We start from the raw sequence: 21,162 nt of genomic DNA, 5'->3' as shown, positions 1-21,162 counted from the left end.
TCAATATTTTTTTCATCTTTTTTGCCAGAATCAATCAAAGGTCAAGAAAGCTCAAAAACAGACTTCAAACAGTGCTTATAGGCCGTAAACAGACGATTAGTATACAAAATCCAGCAACAATAGCCCGAAATATTATAGAAAAAGAATTATTAAGAAAAGAGTCCGACGCAGAATAACTATTCTGACTAACTATTCCTTCTCATCCAGTTTCCAAAATTTCGTTACGATAACGAATAAACCACTTGATTTTTGAGTTTTTGAAGGCTTTTTTGGGGCGTCAGGGAAATATATCAGAGTGAAATTTACGATGCGCGCGCACACCGTCACGCAAATTCGACACCCTGACGTTAGCTGGTCAACTAGAACATTTGTATCATACTTCAGCTACCAAGCCTCTTGTAGCTCATATGTCTACTGAACTACAACTAATAGACGAGAATTAAATAAATTTCAATATATATAATTTCAATATATACAAGTTTTAAAATAAAAATAAATAATTTCTTGTATAAAAATAATCTAGTGATATTTAATTACTTACACTTTATTTAACAAAATTATGCGGTGTAATAATATTTTAATTGGTTGTATTTAAATACCTACTTTATAATAATATTGTTTTTTCTATAAACGTAAATTAGCACGAGGAATATTTTTTTAAAGGATTTTTGTTTTATTATTAAAGAAGAATATCTTTTTGCGTACGTACATAAGTAAAAATCCTTTTTTTTCTCAGGATTTTAACTAGGAGCTGCGTTAGCGCGACACACATTAATGATTTGCAATTCTTAAATCTGAGAAAGACCTCAACTCTTAACGGCCGTTCCCAATATACTATCTACAGATAGAGATAAATTACTAACTTCTACTGTCAGTAATTAGCTGTCCCAATATACACAATAAGTCATTCTTATCGCGTTATATTGGGACGATTATGAATTGCAATTTCAATACAAACTATCGCTGGTAAGCTATACGTTGTCCCATTGATAGATAGCGTGTACGGATAAGTTGAGTTACCGTAGATAATTTTGTTCGGATTGAAAAATCAACGATAGTTACGATTTTTATCTCAAGTAAGAGATAGACTAAATATTGGGAACGGCCGTAAGCCAATAACGCTGGAAATAAAACTATTTAGGCAGAACGTAGATGTTTTTTTTTAATTTATTTAGTGGCACGGGATACAAGTCCATAGGCCAACGTAGATGTTCTTACCTGAGGGTTGCCTGGGCACCGGAAGCAGAACTTCCCCACATGTGTCGTCACCGAGTAGTGGCTGTAATGGAGATGGCAACTCTCGGCTGTCTATTGCCGACGAACGACGGAGGGAGTGTCTAAAAATAAACCACAACGATTGATATTATAGACATCATTTTATTATTGCGTTTTTTTTATGAAATTAAGAGACGAGACGAGCAGGACGTTCAGCTGATGCCGCAGTGCCGCTCAGGATTCTTGAAAGACCCAAAAATACTGAGCGGCACTACAACTGCGCTTGTCACCTGTTATTTCACCAGCTAAGGCGCCCTTCAGACCGAAACATAGTAATCCTTAAACATTACTGCTTCACGGCAGAAATAGGCACCGTTGTGGTAACCATAATCAAGCAGGCATCCTGTGCAAAGGTAAAGCGAAAATTTAACACAGTTAAAGTTTATATGGAGAAGAAGTGCATAAAGCTAGTTTTCTTATATAAAATGCCTTATTAATAGATTAAATTAATTAAAATAAACATTACACACACTGCTGCTTGAATGACACAACATACACATACCTTTATTATAGAGGTCTGAGATAAATAAACTCTAATAAAGTTTAAACTTAATATATATGGATTAGGGTACAATTTAGACGAGCAGGACGTTCAGCTGATGGTTACCATAAAATCTAAAATATAATAAAATCGTAAAGGTACCGTGTACATTAAATTTATTTTCATAAAATACAATTTATACATACAACAACAACTGCACTTATAACAACTACAATAAAAGATCGAGGCCAAAACATTGTTTTTAAAATTTTTGGCTGTTTTGCCGTGTGTTTGTGCCCGCTAATCTCAGAAATAGCTAGATCGATTGAATGCGGTTTTCACTGATGTATTGACGCAACCTCCCGTTAATATTTCTCATTCAAACAAACTCTTGTGTGTCTTCTACAGAATTTATCATGGGGAGTGTTTCACCTGTTAAACCTGATTCCTGCCGCCGAATTCCACCTTCGCACGACACGCCACAAGTTAGGATATCATCCTCACCATCTGGATGTGTGGCGGTCCTCCACAGTGCGGTTTTGAAGGAGCTTTCTTCCACATACTATAAAGCTGTGGAATGAGCTTCCTTGTGCGGTGTTTCCGGGACGATACGACATGGGTACCTTCAAAAAAAGCGCATACTACTTCCTTAAAGGCCGGCACGCTCCTGTTGTTTGATTCCTCTGGTGATGCTAGAGATTGTGGGCGGCGGTGATCACTTAACACCAGGTGAACCGTAAGACCGTTTGCCCTCCTATTCCATAAAAAAAATGTCGTATCGTCCTGGAAATAACAATCAAGCTCATTCCACAGCTTTGCGGTACGTGGAAGAAAGCACATTGAAAACCCCACTGTGGGTATGATATTCTAATTTGTGTATTTTCTTGGATAAAGGAGTAACTAACTCTTCGTTTTTGACTCAGACGTCGTCAGTCCTTAATATTTTTGCCCGAATAAAGTCATAGTCAATTCATAAATGCATTCAGAATGTTATTTGGGCTGCCACGATACTGCAGCGACCATGCATAAGTGGTGTACGTCCCTGTTGCGTCGGGTCCGGGCTAGCCCCAATAGTATTCTGAGGGCATTTTCTCACAAGTTCGATTGTCAGTACCTGAACTAAACAGCAGTTTGATACATGTGCTGACAGGTCGGTACTGTTCTAGATTAGGAAGGTTTAGATTTTAAGATATCTTGTACGAACACTAGGTTTTAAGTTACTTTACCTTTGATGCGGTAAGCGTCTGTCGCTAACAGTGAGCAGTGTTGTCGTGGGGTTTGCTGGTCCTTGCTGCGGCATTGTGTCATCAGCGCTGGTGTTGACGCAGACGCTGATGCTGATTTCACCCATTTGCCCTCCTTCAGCAGCTCCCTCCTCCTCCTCGTATCTGCCCAGGACAGACTCCATTTCTAGGCTATGGTTTAGATTGAGCTGTATTCGTCCGGTTCAGTAGTTTTAGGGTTAGTCGGACGTCACAGTATGAATTGGATTAAAGATGGACGATTGAATAAATATCCACTAATGAATGCTGTTGTACAAGCTATATCGCGAACTTAACTAGATATGTGGAATTTCTATGGTTTCGTGAGCGTTTTCAAGTTGATCGTAACAGGAATTTCGCAATTTCGATGTTTTCCAGTAACCACAACTGGTTATGAGTTGTCTTCCATATGAGATGTTTAATAACATAACGTCAGTAAACATAATATCATTAATAGGGGAACTGTTTAAGTGGCAAATTATTGACATATAGATATTTAGTTCTTATTAATAAACTCGAAGTAAAGTCATGCCAAATTTAAAACTTTCTGTCTCTATCTAACCTTTATCACTACAGAATTACATAACAGGTAAAAGTAATTTTAAACTTGGAGTAAGTTAACACTTTGAACTTTTTTTCATTAGACGTAATAAATTTATTAACTCAGTGATCGAGCACATGTCCCAAGCTGAGAACGATGCCCATTAGACTGAATACTACACACTACTCACAACTCATAACACTCTCACCTATTCGGAACACATATTCATATACACTATACACATATCTATTTAATAATTATGTATCACAGCACACATTACTCAGGACTTCTTCTTTTTTTATATAATTACCATTTATTTACCAGCGTTATTATTTCATACACAAATAAAATTTTATGAACGATGCGGGATTCGAACCCACGACCTCCGGCGTTCCGTGCCGGTGCTCTAACCAACTGAGCCAACCGTTCGAGTACCGCCTCGTTATAAAATTCTGTTCAGGTTGTGGCTTCATCTACAGGATCTACTTTACAGTTGATAACCTGCTCAACCCCAATATTTGCATATTAGGAAATTGACTTGAGATGTCGCTCTTGTAAATCTAAGCAATATGTTATGTTTTAATACACAAATAAAATTTGAAAAACAAAATTTTATGAACGATGCGGGATTCGAACCCACGACCACCGGCGTTTCGTGCCGGTGCTCTAACCAACTGAGCCAACCGTTCGAGTTGAACAAAGCAAACAGAATTTTATAACGAGGCGGTACTGCTTTAAAAACATAACATATTGTTTATTATTTCATTATAATTTTATCTGCCAAACTGTGTTAAAGACAATACATGTATATAGTTAATAGTATTCATTTGTAGAATAGAAATGCTGTAAAGTTTGCTTAAATAAATAAATAAATGTATAAGACAGATAGAGTGTACATAGACTTGGTCAGACTATACTTATTTATTTATATATTTACTGACACACCAACAGCATTACATACAAAACATTAAAACAATCATGGTCTTATCGGTACATAATCTGGTATTCAAATTCAAATATTTTTATTCAAAATAGGATTTAAAATCACTTATTGAACTTCAAATACTACCACCCATTCAAAAGAGACTGCCTCAGACCTGAGAAGAATGGGCGCAAGAAAGTCTTTTTTTTAATATAAAATATGGATTACAATGTAATATCGTACAATAAACATTTATAATTTAAGAGCCTGAGGGTGTTCGCTTTATCCCCAGTCCGTAGTGTCATTAAGAAAATCGTTTATGCTATAATAACCTTTCCCACACAAACGTTTTTTAACAATTCTATTAAATTTCGTAACACATTTGTTTTGAACATTTTCTGGGATCATATTGTAGAAGCATATACATCGCCCAACAAAAGACTTACTAACTCGACCCAACCGAGTAGTAGGCATAACAAGTTTATGTTTGTTCCTCGTGTTAACATTATGAATGTCACAGTTTCTAGAAAATTCCTCAATGTGCTTATGAACATACAGAACATTATCAAAAATGTATTGAGAAGCAACAGTCAAAATGTTTATTTCTTTAAATTTTTCTCTTAATGATTCTTTAGGACCTAGGTTATAAATCGCGCGAATAGCCCTCTTCTGCAGCACAAAGATAGTATTAAAATCGGCCGCACTGCCCCATAACAATATTAATGTCAGTTACTGGTGCATACACCACTCTCATTGGAAGACATTAAATTAATACAAAATAAACCAACCTACAATTTCGACAAGGATTTTGTATGGTACTTGCTGATTTTATTAGGAATCATGAGGGTAGTTGTACGTGCTCCACTATCCGATGACACAAGTCGCGCTTGGATTGACAAGCGGACAGAGACAATTGATCTTTACTCGGGCGTGGTCGATAGCACTACATATGTATACCCTGAGTGATAACCAGTGGTCATCAAGTCTAGTGTTGACGTTCAATACTATTGTCTACATATAAACTTTGCAAGCTTGCGATCGCCAGTGACGTTCACCTGGAACACCAGAGTCAGGACCGTTGGAGCTGATGCGCCGCCGCCACCTGAGTGACGTGGTGGGAGTGTTCAAAGGTTATTGGATTGCATTTTACTTCTTTCCTCATGATTCTTGGTTGATTGCAAGTGCCTACATAAATCCAGCGACTATAGGAAACCTTAATACAGTCCCAGATGTTATTCCTGAGCCCGAACAGATTTGAAGCAAATTATTAAAAATATTGGATATGATAAGAAGAAATATAGTTTGCATTAATATCAACTAACATATTTATATATTTACGAACCAAAATGTGCGGTTTGTTTTTTTTCAGACTTGTTATTGAGTCATGAAAAAACTACGTATAAGGCTTGTTCAAAATTAATTCAAATCATACGAAAGCTTATATTTAGGGGGAAAATATAACGCCTAATCATAACATTTGATCATAATATGACTTCAAAAGCAATTTTGCATTAACTAAATGAATAAAATTATAAATATTGACACACTTTTACACAAATTATCTCGCAACAAACTAGGCATAGCCTGTACTATGGGTACAAGACAACGATATATTTAATACTTACAATATACTTACTTAAACATACATATATACATATAAACATTCATGACTCGGAAACAAACATTCATATTCATCATATAAATGTTTGCACCTACCGGGATATGCGAACTCTAGCTCAGTAGGCAGGGTCATTAACCACTGGGCTATAGGGGTAGTCAATGATTGAGGGTAGTTATTTACTTAAGCGTACCGTCTTTGTATGAGGTTCTCCATTATAAGATAGTCGTCCTCTTCTGCTCCCCTCAGATGTTCCTTTTCCATGTAGAGTGCGAACTCTGGGTTGGACATTTCGCTCGCGTGACGTCGACGCTGGGAGGGAGACGCGGCACGCGCGGGAGACAGTAGACGTGTTGCGATTGGTGTCCTGTGGGGGGAAAAACATTTGAGTATTTTTAATTATTAAAATTCGCATCGACTATTTAACATATTTACCTCCTGGCTCCTAAAAGGCAAAAAAGGCATTAATTTTCTCAAAATTGATTCCTTTAGAATTCTTTATGATGTCATTTCTAATATACTAAACACTACTACCGCTTCGGAAACAAATAACGCTCTGCGAGAGAAGATGCGGCGCAAGAAACTCAAAAGCATTTTTTTTGCGCTCTTTTTAATCAATATTGTAATGTCATTGCTATAGCTATAAAAATAATCATAATATGGTCCCAGGCTGTCGGATCACTTAGATATTCAGCTGTGGAGTAGAAGGACTTACGACAGAGCCATTTAATAAATTTTTATAGATACTGCCTGAACAGTGGCTGGGTTTTTATTATAAAAGTACACTTACCCGCAAAGTTATTATGTATCTAATGAAGCCTACTTGAATTAGTTACAAGCAATCCTTTATTTCTAGTGTTATAATAATGAAAATCACTATTAAGAGCATTAGCCTATATATTATATTCGCAATGCAAAAATTCAGTCTTCCAGCTGAGGTGAGCGGCCGCGGCGAACTGAAACCTCATTGGTCAGAAAATGATCACAACATCTCGTAATTGGTTAGGTAATAATCAAAACATATCGTAATTGGTCAGTTGACATATAGAACATAACATATCTGGTCAGTTATACTATACATTAATGGCAACTCTCTGTGATTTACCTGTTGCTGTAAGAAAGGACAGGTTGTAATGATGACTTGCCATCCGGTGACCTATGCCTCGTCAAAAGCTTAACATTAGCTTAACGTTTAAAAAAACATTTGACACAAAAAGCAATTCATGAAATAACAAAAGTAATAATAGAATAAGAGATGGAACAGGAAACGTTTGAAGAATATTATATTATAAATGAGTCTGAAAACTGTCATTTCCAATTCCGATCTTTCCAAGTTCCCTCGGAAGGCTTTATGTGAAATTGTCTGTCATTGCGATGATATAAAACAATGAGATAAGGATAGAAGCACCTGATTGGAGGATTATATTGAACGACAGACTGATAAGGTCTTTTATCTTCAAGCGGGCTATATTACACCAGCCGACACGATTTGTCGTTTGTCGACATGTTGCTTATATAAACTCACCGATATCGCGACTTATATAAATACATTACCTATGGTTCTACTTACACGGGTAATTGTTATCGCCTATCGAGTATTTTATTCAATTATTAAATACAATATTAAGGCTTATTTTAAATAACATTTAAGTTTTTTTCTTGGAGCTATAATAATGAATTTTATAAGATACATTGTTAATGTGCTCCAGTACTTAGGTACTTTAGTTAGATATATATATATATAGTTAGATATAGTAGGCTTGGAATGAAAAAGTCAGGTTCCTATTATTATTGTTACGTACGCTTGCAACGCTACGGATATTGAAACCCTTGTGCAGCAATGGTGTGAAAAATGACGGTATTCCTCTCATTACTTTCGGCTCAAGTTAGTTAAAAAGAATTTATCGATGTCATTTGATATTTTGGTCGATTTATTTGCAGATTATGAAAGGGTGTATGCAGTTATATATACTGCAATACCATATAATACGCGCTGTTTGACGTAAATCATAACTTACTCGTGGTAATTAAGTTATTTATTTATTTATTTGGATCATCAACATTACATATATTACACATTTATATAAACTTATGCTAGGTACAATTATTCTGTACAGTTATTATTAGTATTATTATATTATTAGTTATTAGTTAAGTGACATGTTTAACACTGCTGTCATTTCTAGTACCTTAGATAAACTGAGACCGAATAATTATGAAAAAATAACAGGTATCACTGAAATCATAGATGTTTAATCTTACAAATAATCGTAGACCATAAGACTTTTGTCTTTCCATGTAAGTAACCCTCGCGCCTTAAAGTTCAAGCTATCACTTTACTTAAATTAAAGGAACTCAAATACTTGCCAGTGGCTGTACTATGTTTGCAAGAAAACTTTGTATTTAATACTTAGATACTTACTTAAACATACATAAATACACATAAACATCCATGACTCGGAAAAAAACACCCATATCACATAAATGTTTGCACCTAACGGGATTCAAACCCGGGACTATAATTTATGGGATATAATTTAATAATAACACACCATTCTTAAAGGCCAGCAATGCTCCTGTGATTTATATATATATATAGGCATTGCAAGATAATGTGGGCGGTGAAGTAAATTAATCCAGTTAATATTGCAAATATATTTCATTGTTCTAATATCGAACACCGAACATTAAACGATAGAAGGTCGTCCAATGTCGATAGGACGCCCTGTGTGTAATACATAAATTTAACCTTTTGTTTAGCGAATATAATTAAGACGTGTTTCAAATTCTATTTGTTCTATTGTTCGCAGAACAACTGAAATATATATATATGGCATAATAGATCTAAGGAATTAAGTACTACAACCCCAAACAGGTTGTAAGTAGCACTGTCTATTAATATCTCACGGTTAAGCAATTTTGATGAAGTTTAGTACAATAGTAAATATATACTAAGAAATAACATCAAAAAGAACTCTAAACGAATCAATTTTGAGATAATAAATACCTCCTATCGAGTGTTTGAAATATCAAATGAATCGAAATATTTGAGAGAGAAACAAAATAAAACTTCGAATAATAAAGTGTTTATCAATTATTATTATTTATTAACTGCTATTCTCTTTAACAATAACATTAGTTTTAATCTTTCTAAAGAACTTTGTGTCTCAAATGTCTCAAAATATAAGTTCTTACAATCTTTCTAACTGCAACTTTGAACTATCGAATGTTTGACGCCGATGAGTTCCAAGTAACGCGTCGTTTTATTACGTAGCAATGATTATTCGTTCGAATTACCAAGTGCATAAAACTGTATTGTTTTAGTTCGAAATATATAGAGATTTTGTAGGGAACTAGTTGGAACGCATGTTTGAATTAACGAGAGTCGACTGTATATATGTATGTATTCATTCATTATAGATAGCCCGATGCGTGATTTTGAAATGTGTGCGTTAGACAAGTGGGTGGTATATGTCTCTCTTAAGTGATCACCACCGTCCACACTCTCCTTTAACACGTCTCTAAGCAACACCGTCATTGTTCTTAAGGCTTAACCACATATAACTGAAAACAACGTCGAATGAAAGCCAGCGACAGGGCTACTTCTCTTTCACCTACGTATCACTACCTAAGAACAATATCTTCTTTTATTGCGGCTACTATTATATGCTTGTGTGCGTGACATCTTGACACTCAATGACATCTTTCAAATTTATGTTTCCTCTTTATAATATTAGTTTAGATATGGCCACCCGCAGTTGTACAGGAGGATGTGTGAGTATATAGTACATAATATTATATGTGATGAGTAAATTCAGCTAAATTAAACGCAACAGCAGTATTCCCGAATACGGCTTGAATTTGAACTGCCATAATATCTGAATATAAACCCAGCATTTCTATTGAATATATATTATAATATATCTCTGTAAACGACCACACAGAAACGTTCAGTTTCACCGCATCGTTAACTCTGAAATACACATGCATTTAGTTATAAAGGTGTGCCACAGACGATGCGATTTTAGTTGAAGAAATTAAGTATTGAAGAGTAGTTACCGTAAACGTTAATGTTAGCCAGTTGCAGCGACAATAGGCCCAGTTTGCTCGTTGACAAAAAAATAAATGTGTGTGTAAATATGTATGCACGCAAGAAGTTATACTTCTTTGGCCTAACAAAAATCATTAAAATGATTTATTCCTCGTGCTATTCTACGTTTTTAGAAAGAACAATTTTTTAAAAATCTTGCAAAGATGGCTTTGAATTAATTATTAAATAATGAATACGGCTGTATGGGCTTGAACCCTTTGCCTGTCCTAACAATGTACGAAGAAACCAAAAAAAAATAACGAATGGCGCAAACGTCAGAAAATTTTAGGAACCAACTTCAACCTGTTACTTTTGTGTTACAGTGATGCGCGCGCATCTTAAAATTTCACTCTCATTACATAACGCGCTTAAAGAAGTATAACTTCAAAAACGCTTCAAATCACGGTCCACATACCAACGATAAAATCATACAAGAGGCTTATGGAAACTAAAATATGAAATAAATACTTTGGTCTTAGTATGGTCAATATACCTTTGGAATACTGCGTCAAGTACTGTTTTTGACCTTGTTGTAGATAAAGTGCGGCTGTTGCACAATTTCAAATTAAATTTGGCGTCAAAAACTCAATCAACGGAATCGCTGTCTCCGATGCATAATTTACATTTAACTTCTAAACTGCATATGAAGTCCCGGTACATGTTACTAGGATGACACAGATTTCAACCGCTATGAAAGACATTACTATCACCGCTACCATACTTATGTTCTCCTGGTGTCTATGTAGTAATAGGTCGTTCGATTGACGTCAAAATATATTAAGTAATACTCGCGTCATTCATAAGACAATCTCTTCTTCAACTATGATCGCCTGGTAACAAAACACATTTATATTACGAATTTTCGATCAGAACACGTGTCATGACGCGAGATTGTCTCTTTTTACTGGCGCTTTTTCGTTTCATTGACTTTCTAATCACAATTATACTAAATCAGTTTTCACTTCAAAAATGGTGTTTCTTACCTTGGCGTGTGAGGTGGGGAGAACAGTCCATAAACCGTTTCGAGCTCATCAGTGATGCTGGTATATTCGTGCATAGCCAGCAGTAAGGATCTCGGGGCACCTCCTACACGTGACCTCGTCGAAGGCATCCCTGTTGCTCCGCCAGTCGCCTCCCACCCTGATTGACGACCGTCAATTGTTATAATCTTGGAATTTATACATCGAATCCATGATGATGCCCCCTCTTTGCCCCCATTTTTATTTTTGACCGCTCTCAGTACAAGGGTCAAGAGGCGCGTCTTCATGGATTAAATAATCTGTGCGTGTAATAATAAAGCTTAGTGTCATCGGGTCAACATAAATCAAACAACGGTGAAAGATAGCGAACGAAGACAAGATAAAGATTGCGTTTGACGAGACGAGGTGTCCTTGTGCAGTGTTTCCGGTAAGAGCGTACACCTTCTTTAAAGTCCGGCAACGCTCCTGTGATTCCTCTGGTGTTGCAAGAGAATGTAAGCGGCAGTGATCACTAAACATTAGGACCCGTACAGTCGTTTGTCCTACTCATCAAAAAAAAAAAGTTAAAGATAATATTATGGAAGATCTTTCGCTGGTTTTGTTCGCCTTTGTTTTTCTAACAAGGCAAGGTTCGAAGAGTTATTGCCTGCATACTAAAGCTTATATGCACAACGTGCGAATATATAAATTGTTTTTTTTTTTTTATGAAAATAATATTTGAAAAACACAAACATTCTGAGCGGCAATGCAATTGCGCTCGTCACCTTGTGATATAAGGTATTAGTTAAGTCTCATTTGCCCAGTAATTTCACTTCAGACCGAAACGCAGTAATTTTTACACATAACTGGTTCATGGCAGAAATAGGCGCCGTTGTGGTACCCATAATATAGCCCGCATCCTGTGAAAAGGAGCCTTCCACTGGTTGCAATAACATCGCGTTTGCAGTGCGTTCCGGTTGCGCGTCTTTAAAAGACATGGTGTATAATTACCCTTAAGGACAGTTTACGGGCCTTAATATCGGGTGGGTCGTTTGCACGTTTCGTCACATAGTTTACATATTGAATACAATATTTAATTGTATTGAGTTAAGGATTCATAAATTGCACTAGAAACTGTCGAAAGAATGTGTTTAGAACCAAATAAGTTTTGTCATGATAATCCGCACTTTGGCATCATGAAATATTATTTCAAAGTTGAGTGGATTTTATCATAATATTATCATTGTTACCAGATGATGCTGGTTCACATTTTGTTTGATAACTAACTAGCTGATCCAACAGACGTTGTTCTATTCATAATAAAATAAAACTCTTGCGGGTGCCAACTACGGTTATATAACAATAGATAAAGAGGAATATAATATACCTACCGTCTTCTTGCCAGCTAAATTGTTTTTCTTTCGGATATAATATTCAATTATAATGATTTAGTAAGTAACTAAGAAAGAAAGACATTTACTTTTAAAAATTTTCATAATGGCTTAAAACTTATATATATTTACTAGCTGGCCCAGCAAACGTTGTATTGCCATATAAAGTAATAAAAAAAAATCAATAATTAATATTTTTAGGGTATAAAAATAGATGACGACCAATTCTCAGACCTATCAAATATATCGTACATATAATTTATGGTACTACAATAATCATTATATTCGATTGCCATATTGCAACTCTATTGCGTGTCTGTGGATGGATTAGAATAATATTAAAATCGCGATACAAAAGTAAGTGTTGATCGTAGATGGGTGAAAATTTGAAATTGTATGTATTTTTGAATGGTGACTCATAATCAAACAAATTTAAAAATAATTAAAAAAAAAAATCGTGTGGACCACCCTTAACATTAAGGGGCATGAAATACATGTTGTCCGATTCTCAGACCTACCCAATATGCACTCAAAATTTCATGAGAATCGGTCAAGCCGTTTCGGAGGAGTTCGGTCCCGCAAACCGTTACACGAGAATTTTATATATTAGATAAGAAACTAGCCGTTCCCGCCCGCTTCGCTAGGCAAATTTTAAAAGGAGATAAATTTATGAAGGGTCATTGGCAAAATAGTAGCCAAAAACCATCTAAGATAAATTTCGCATCGAATCATGGTGGTTTCATGTCGATACGATCAGTGGTTTAGGCGTGATTGAGCCTCAAACAAAGATCATTTTCACTTTATATATTTTTTTTTTTCAACAAAAAGAGGAATATTTTGAAGAAAAAAACAGACCGTATGAGCCTTGATTAGATTCTAGCGATGGAATTCGAAAGTCCAAATATTTTGATACGATTGACTAAATGGGTGGAAAGAGTTTTATTTAAACATCATACTGAAATCGGCAACAGGCTGCATGTCTTTCGTCCACACGATCACTAAATACCTGCAACGCGAAAAATTGTTCAATACATTTAATATATGGTGACCCGTATGCTAGTTTTTCCTCCTATATCATAAAATAGATGGTCATGGGATGCCTGGGAAATGTTTGAAATATCTGTTTTTTGGTTGCTTCGTATTGAAATAAATATTCGTAGGGTACATATTATCTGTAGTTGATTTCTTGTAGGTATTAGTATGTAATTAATGTACTTGTAGCCAATTGTTACTTTCTATAGATATTAATAATTGTATGTAGGTATAGAATTTATTGTTAAGACTATATTTATTTTGTAAAAAACTGAAATAAGGCGGAAAAGTAAAAATATTTTCAGATATAGTACGTAAATAGAAATTCATTTATTTACTATAGGGAGAGACAATTACATAACTTATTGCAAAAACACTTGGTAAACGTTATGAAGCTACATCAGTTCGTAAAGGGGCTTTGACATGGGGAGAAAAAGTAATAAGAAACTCCCAGCCCATCTCTCATATAACAACTTAGCCTACTTAATATTATAATATTACTAGCTGACCCAGCAAACGTTGTATTGCCAAATATAATAAAAAAAAAATCAATAATAACAATTTTAAGGGTATAAAAATAAATGACCACCAATTCTCAGACCTACCAAATATACCTATATGTATAAAAATGAATTGCTGTTCGTAAGTCTCGCTAAAACTCGAGAACGGCTGGACCGATTTCGCTAATTTTGGTCTTGAATTATTTGTGGAACTCTAGAGAAGGTTTAAAAGGTGAATAAATAGGAAAATGCTGCTAAATTAAATAAAAACAACAAATTTGTTTTTCCTTTGATGTTTCCATTCATAATTTCTATGAGAGAATTTATTGACGCACGGTTTGACAGTTCTGCTGTGAAACAATTTCATTACGACAGCAGGGTGCATATTTTACGGAGTAATTTTTGATGTTATGATATATAATTGACAAATTCATATAAAAACATTATTTTATTTATTATATACAGAACAACGTTTGTCAGGTCAGCTAGTCGTACATAAAATTTGTCATACTACAATAATCATTATATTCGATTGCCATATTGCAACTCCATTACGTATCTGTGGATGGATTAGAATAATATTAAAATAGAAATAAAAACGTAAGTGTTTATCGTAGATGGGTGAAAATTTGAAGTTGTATTTTTAATGCTGAATTATAATTAAAAAAATGTCAAAAAAATCACATGTCATTTTGGGGTGGACTACCCTTAATATTTAGGGGTATGAAAAATAGATGTTGTTCGATTCTCAAACCTACCCAATATGCACACGAAATTTCATGAGAATCGGCCAAGCCGTTTCGGAGGAGCTTAACTACAAACACCGCGACATGAGAATTTTATATATTAGATACAATTTTAGGTGGCCTGTGCAGAACTAGTTAAGAGCCATGCATCATTATCTTCTATATAATCTACTATACTCTATATAAGTTTGGAATCCTAAAATAACAGGCAATAGGCAAAAAGTCATCGAACTGTATTCTGTACTTAAATGGTAATAAACTGTAATAAATATTGTCTTCATATAAATTTGCAAAGAAACTTTTTCTCCACCTATAGGTACTTGATAATCCGCCCACAAATTACCTGTATTTTAGAATAATCCTCTATAAGCTGACATACTTTGTAGCAATTAATGTTCCCTGTCAGAATTCAATCCGCACCAAAGATCTAAGCGTTGCCCTACATTACTGGTGACAAGGGACAAATGAGAGGATTTGAGTTAAATGTAGGCCTCTAATAACTCCAATCTGTTGAACAACATGGAAACGACATTTTGTCAAAGTCGAAGTCGAATAAACTTTATTCAATTAGTCAATAAGCGCTTTAGAATCGTCACTATAAATATTTCTTTCAAATTATTGAATCTACCATATTATGTTCCGAATAAGTAAACCTCGTTAGAAGAACATATAAGAAACTCAATGGCCATTCTTTTCAATTAATAGTATTACACAATGGCTGTAATATACAAAATAAATTAGTTTGTAAGGTGTTGCATATTATTAATCGTGTTCGAAGTTAAAAGCTTTTTGAATATTTAATATTTCATAAAAATTTATAAAGAGCAAATTGTATAAATATAAATTATCGAACTGCAAACAATATTTCATAACATAAAAAATAGCAAAATTTATACAATTAAATAAAACACTTTTAAAGGATTAAAACGCGTGTAATTATAACTGTGTATTTACGTTAGATTTTTGCATAAAAGTTGCAAGACCTTTCCAGATCTCATCCCCCTGAAAACGGAAATGTAAAAACAAAAATCCAAAATAAAAACAGAGTTAGAATTACACGTGTTTTAATCCTTTAAAAGTGTTTTATGTAAATATGTAACACTCGCGTTAATCAAAGAAGATACTTTATACTGTTAGGTCATACTAAAAACACTCATGAACGTCAAAAGTTAAACATGTTACTTTGTCAACATAATATAACAATAGTTCAAGAGGAACATATACCACAGTAGTCATATATATTATGTACATATATTTACTTGGCAGCTAAATCGTTTTTCTTTTTATTTTTATTTTTTGGAAAACTTACAGTTAGGTTAAAAAATATAAGTTACATACATAATTACAGAAGGACAGTTAAAAGATTTCACAGATAGAAATTGATATATGATGTAAGAGTTAAGTGAACAAAAAATACGAAAATTATATAAAATGATAAAGAGACAAAAATAAATTAAAAAAATAACTCAAATTAACAATTACACCTGATTGAAAAAGTTCTCGGTAAGGAGCTGTTTTACCTGCCTCATTGGAGTGGTGAACAAATCCAGGTCTAATAGCTTAGACAAGTCGTTGAAAGACCGACCAGCCCGCAGTAGATAACTATTTTGTCTATAATTAGTTCTAGCTCCGGGAACATGCAGGCAGCATGGTCTCCGGAGTGAAGCAAACGGAACCTGAAGACCAATGCGCGCGAGCAGTTCAAGACAGTCGACCGAACCCCTCGCTATATTCATTAAGTAAATGAGATCGGCTATACGTCTCCTCTCTTACAATGGCAGAATATGGAATTTTTGACAGCGCTGATTGTAGTTCGGAAAATATGCTTTTATTTTAAATTGAAGATGACGCAGAAACCCTTTTTGTAACGCTTCAATACGTCTAATGTATATATTGTAGACGGGGTTCCACACTTGTGAGGCGTATTCTAAGTGACTTCTAACATATGCACAGTATAATATTTTTATGGCTTTAATGGATTTAAATTCTGAAGACATACGCAAGATAAAACCTAAGGATTTCGATGTCTTACTTATGATCGAGTTAATGTGATCGTCAAAAATTAATTTATTATCAAATACAATTCCTAGGTCGCGAATCGAGTGGACTCTTTTTAGAAACGAATATTTTAAGCTATAATTGAATTAAATGGGAGTAGATTTTCTAGTACATGAAGTTATACAACATTTATTAACATTTAAATCTAATTCGCTAAAATATAATATCCAATTTTGATGTTTTAGTAACTATGATAGAAGAACTACGCTAATACATTTTACTTTTTCTAAATTTCATAATAGCTTAAAAGTTATATATAAATACAGGTAGCATAAATTACAATTTCTCACGTTAAGAAAACAGTTTTTTAATGAGAGTGTAAAAGTTGATTTTTTTTTTATGAAAATAAGGGACGAGACGAGTAGGACGTTCAGCTGATGGTAATTGATATACCTTGCCCTTGCCCTTACAATGCAGTGCCGCTCAGGATTCTTGAAAAACCCAAAAATTCTGAGCGACACTACAATTGCGCTCGTCACCTTGAGACAAAAAGTATTAAGTCTCATTTGCCCAGTAATTTCACTAGATACGGCGCCCTTCAGACCGTAGCACAGTAATGTTTAGACATTACTGCTTCACGGCAGAAATAGGCACCGTTGTGGCACGCATAAACTAGCCGGCATCCTGTGCAAAGGACCCTCCCACTGGTTAATATATATACTGAATTATATACCTGTAACAGAATTATGCAGTGATGTTGCATCGACAGCAGAGTTGTCTGGCTCAGAATGTGTCTGACTGTGCTGTCGTCTTGGTGCCAAGTGCTGAGCTGAATAGTGTCCCCCCATTCCTACGTCATTTCCACCTTCAGATCGCCTGTTGGTCATTACAATATAATGATTGATTCATAAATATTTTGTGCTAAGACGCTTTCTATCGAAGCCAAATTAAAAAAAAAGATGCTCCATTAGCAAAATATTCGCTATTTTTCTTTATGCTAGTTTATAATAGTTAGTTTTGCACAGCGTTGTTTAAATTTTAAAACTTTTCAGACGATGAAGAAAATATACATAATCTGAGCGTGCTAAAATTTAACCTTATACATAATATATTTAGTACTAGATGCATATTAAGTTTTAAAGAAATATTTTGGACAGTAAAGGAATCATAAATAACTTCATTGGTGCCATAAATTTGTACATAAAATTAAATATAAACATTATTTGCATAATAATAATAGAATAGTATAATGTGAGTTTAAAACTTTTTTTTTTTTTAATTTTGTGATGCAAAAGCCTCATACTTTAAAATAATTTGATGGTATCCTTACGATGTTCGTTTTACTAGCATTGCAATTCTTCGTGATAAGGCTACAAAATAATTTAAAGCTATACCTGATAAAATATAATATTCATAGTGATTAGGTCATCATCGATAAAAGCAAACCATAATATTAACATACATAGATTATAAAATTTAAAATCTCATATAGTAAAAGTCCGTCTTACCTCGTAGAAAAACCATTCAATTTTAAATAAAAACTTTATGCAATTAATATACATGAACATAATAAATAGATAGACGTGTATTATATCGCTGATTTAGAATACGTGAATTATAAATAAGACTAATTAAATGAAGTTAAATTTAGTGATAAACTTTTATTTAATAGACAAGCACTTAAAACCAGTAATCATATGCGTTAAGAATACTATGAAAACAACATTGATGCTTAAATAATTGCTGCTATGTTTAATGTATGTGTATACAAATAACATAATATTAATAGTGATTAAATATCTGAGTGAAAAGTGTAACTGTATATAGCGTTATAAATATATGAGCTAGTGTAAAAGCTGTTATATATACGTGATGGACATTTACAAATACAATTCTACGTTGCTAAAAGCTAAGCCTGCGAAATCACCATTAACTTACTGTTTCCATAACCGTCTCCTAACAGATGCAAGTAAAAAAGAAATTAAAAATTATAAAACTATTACAGCGATGAAAATTTCGTTAGTAACCAAACAATTGCCAATCGAAAGTGATTTAATAAATGAAATCCTTGATGATATTCAAAGAACAAAATTGGCATGCCAAATGAATGTGATCTAGTAATTTCTAAGCAGCGCGTTTGTGTTTATGAAATCTAAATATGTTGCCAAAACAATTAGCTCTATTTTTGTTTCGTGTTTCATTGATTTTTTATTAAGTAGACTCGTAGAGGAATAATTATTATCAGTGTACGAATATGTAAGTATTAAATCTTAGATTAACAGAAGAGTGTCTTTCGTGTTTCATTACTTTCCTTTTGCTAATATTTCTTCTATTATTTTACGCTTATATGGTGCTATAGGTACTCGCTCATTTGCCAGTTTGATTTATGATCAAAATTATTCTTTTATGCCAGTGAAGATTGATAGTAGTCTTAACAAGCTAACCTCCGAGCATTAGCCGTTCGCCTTGTACTTGCTGATATAGTTCTTGGACGCAGGCTGTTTCCATCCGAAGGTATTTCACGCACTTCAGGTAGAAATGCATCGTCTGTTGATGATTGCACTACGAACAACAAATTATTTGTGTCTTGAATACCAACATTATTTGGAGCATCACAATTGTAAGAAGTTAACAAATAAAATGCAAGTATATAATTAAGAAAAGATTAACACATAAATAATACCTTTCTTGTCATCGCTGGGCTCTGTTCTATTGCTGTCTGATGATCGCTGGCGAATGGGAGCCACTATTACAGGCTGTTTTATAACAGTTACATCTGGAGCAGCCGCATTATCTCCTGATGATGTTGATTCAGAATCTCCTTCATGTTCCTTGTCAGCCACCACTTCAGGACCCGATTGTGGCATTTCATCCTGAGAAGACAAAAAGAATTTGAACAAATGCAAAAACATAGCTATAAAAAAATAAATATATGAGTTTACTGATAAAAAGCATGAGAACAGATAAAAACATTCACAAAAGAAAAGTGTGTCAAATTAAAGTAAGAGGTAGAACTTGAAACAGATGCAAAAACAGTGGGTTGTGATAATGTGAGGGATAAGAAATATTAAATGTATTATAATGAATATGTAACATTGAAAGATTTGTAAGGTATGATTTCTTTGAGAATATGAATTCAAAGTTACCGTGTCTGGCACATAACAGAAATATTTCTATAATAGTATTGTGAAGAAACTTTAATTGAATTATATAATGTGATCCGCATAACATTGCCTAGATTTATTAAGTATTACTAGTATATTGTTTAATAAAATAACAGAATAAATGTTTTATAATATACATATTACAAAGTATGTCTTTATATATGTAATATACATACTAAATAGTATTGAGAATTGGAAAAATTTGAATATTTGCAAAACTTAAATCAAAAGTCAAATTAAAAAATAAAGTTCTGTTTTTGGATTTAAAGAGCAGACCTATCTATCAATATTCTCTACGGAAACCAGGACACTGATACAGAGAATGTAGAACATTCGTAGGTAATGGTTTATCATGAGCCTAGAACTGTCTTAATACCAAATAAAAGTAATTAAGAAGTATAGATAACCCTGTTTAAATCAATACAAATTGTCAAAAGCAATTATATGCGGATCGTAATCAAAGAGTGCTTACGTCGGAAGGCTGCGACGCCTCGTCTTCTTCCTGCACTGGTCGCACTGTGAACCGAGCCACGCCAGTTTCGCTGTCCGATAGCACCTGCCCGTCAGCGACAACGATGCCACATCCACTTAACGTGCATTGACATTTGTGGCAATTTACTTCCAAAAATTTTAACTGAATTCCCAGAATATAGAAAATTTGCCGGTCTTATATTTCTGGTTTTCTACCGTAAACTTTATATGCATATTAACTTTTGTTCTTATGGAAAAAATCTACACTGCCGCAATTCTTTTTCATTTAAATATAGCAAAAAAGATTAATGAAACCGCATATAAATCAGCGCATACTTCTCATAAGTGAGTGCCACAAATAACAATACACGTAAAGCAACAAACGAACTTCTAGAAACAAACATTCTAGAAATTCATTAACACATAATGAATGTGAACAATGGGTTAAAATCACAGACATAACAAAAAGGGAAGATGCAACACTTTCTATTCAACTGCAGCTAGCAGATATACTTTTAAAATAAATAGGTAGTGAATCTTTTATGATTATTAATAATAATGCACAAAATATTCGAATAGGCATCACAAAAAATGTTTTTGATTTAGCACCAAGGATATCTGGGTACACAATAATGGAGTCAACGTCTGATTTTGCAAAATTAGTTAATTTTCAGGAGGTTTTGCTAATATTTTTAGGAATATGTTATCATAT

General features: G+C 34.0%; 1 protein-coding gene and 1 non-coding gene across 5 annotated transcripts in view; both read right to left on the bottom strand.

Moving 5' to 3' along the window:
- The window catches only part of LOC126972044 (transient receptor potential cation channel trpm), a 311,245-nt gene that overhangs the window by 6,843 nt on the left and 283,240 nt on the right, over nucleotides 1-21,162 (bottom strand). For all 4 annotated transcript variants that reach the window (XM_050818611.1, XM_050818612.1, XM_050818613.1 and 1 more), the window contains 8 exons: nucleotides 20,452-20,535; nucleotides 19,499-19,688; nucleotides 19,260-19,377; nucleotides 17,549-17,691; nucleotides 11,173-11,329; nucleotides 6,293-6,466; nucleotides 2,983-3,171; nucleotides 1,219-1,337 (listed from right to left, as the gene is read on the bottom strand). In XM_050818611.1, coding sequence (XP_050674568.1) covers nucleotides 1,219-1,337; nucleotides 2,983-3,171; nucleotides 6,293-6,466; nucleotides 11,173-11,329; nucleotides 17,549-17,691; nucleotides 19,260-19,377; nucleotides 19,499-19,688; nucleotides 20,452-20,535 — 1,174 coding nt within the window. The remainder of the gene's footprint in view (nucleotides 1-1,218; nucleotides 1,338-2,982; nucleotides 3,172-6,292; nucleotides 6,467-11,172; nucleotides 11,330-17,548; nucleotides 17,692-19,259; nucleotides 19,378-19,498; nucleotides 19,689-20,451; nucleotides 20,536-21,162) is intronic.
- Trnaf-gaa (transfer RNA phenylalanine (anticodon GAA)) lies at nucleotides 4,175-4,248 on the bottom strand. Its single transcript has one exon. It is a non-coding gene; the product is annotated as a tRNA-Phe (tRNA).

The sequence above is a fragment of the Leptidea sinapis genome, chromosome 25, assembly GCF_905404315.1.
Source record: "Leptidea sinapis chromosome 25, ilLepSina1.1, whole genome shotgun sequence".
Taxonomy (NCBI): Eukaryota; Metazoa; Arthropoda; class Insecta; order Lepidoptera; family Pieridae; genus Leptidea; species Leptidea sinapis.
This window is presented reverse-complemented; position numbering and strand designations above follow the sequence as displayed.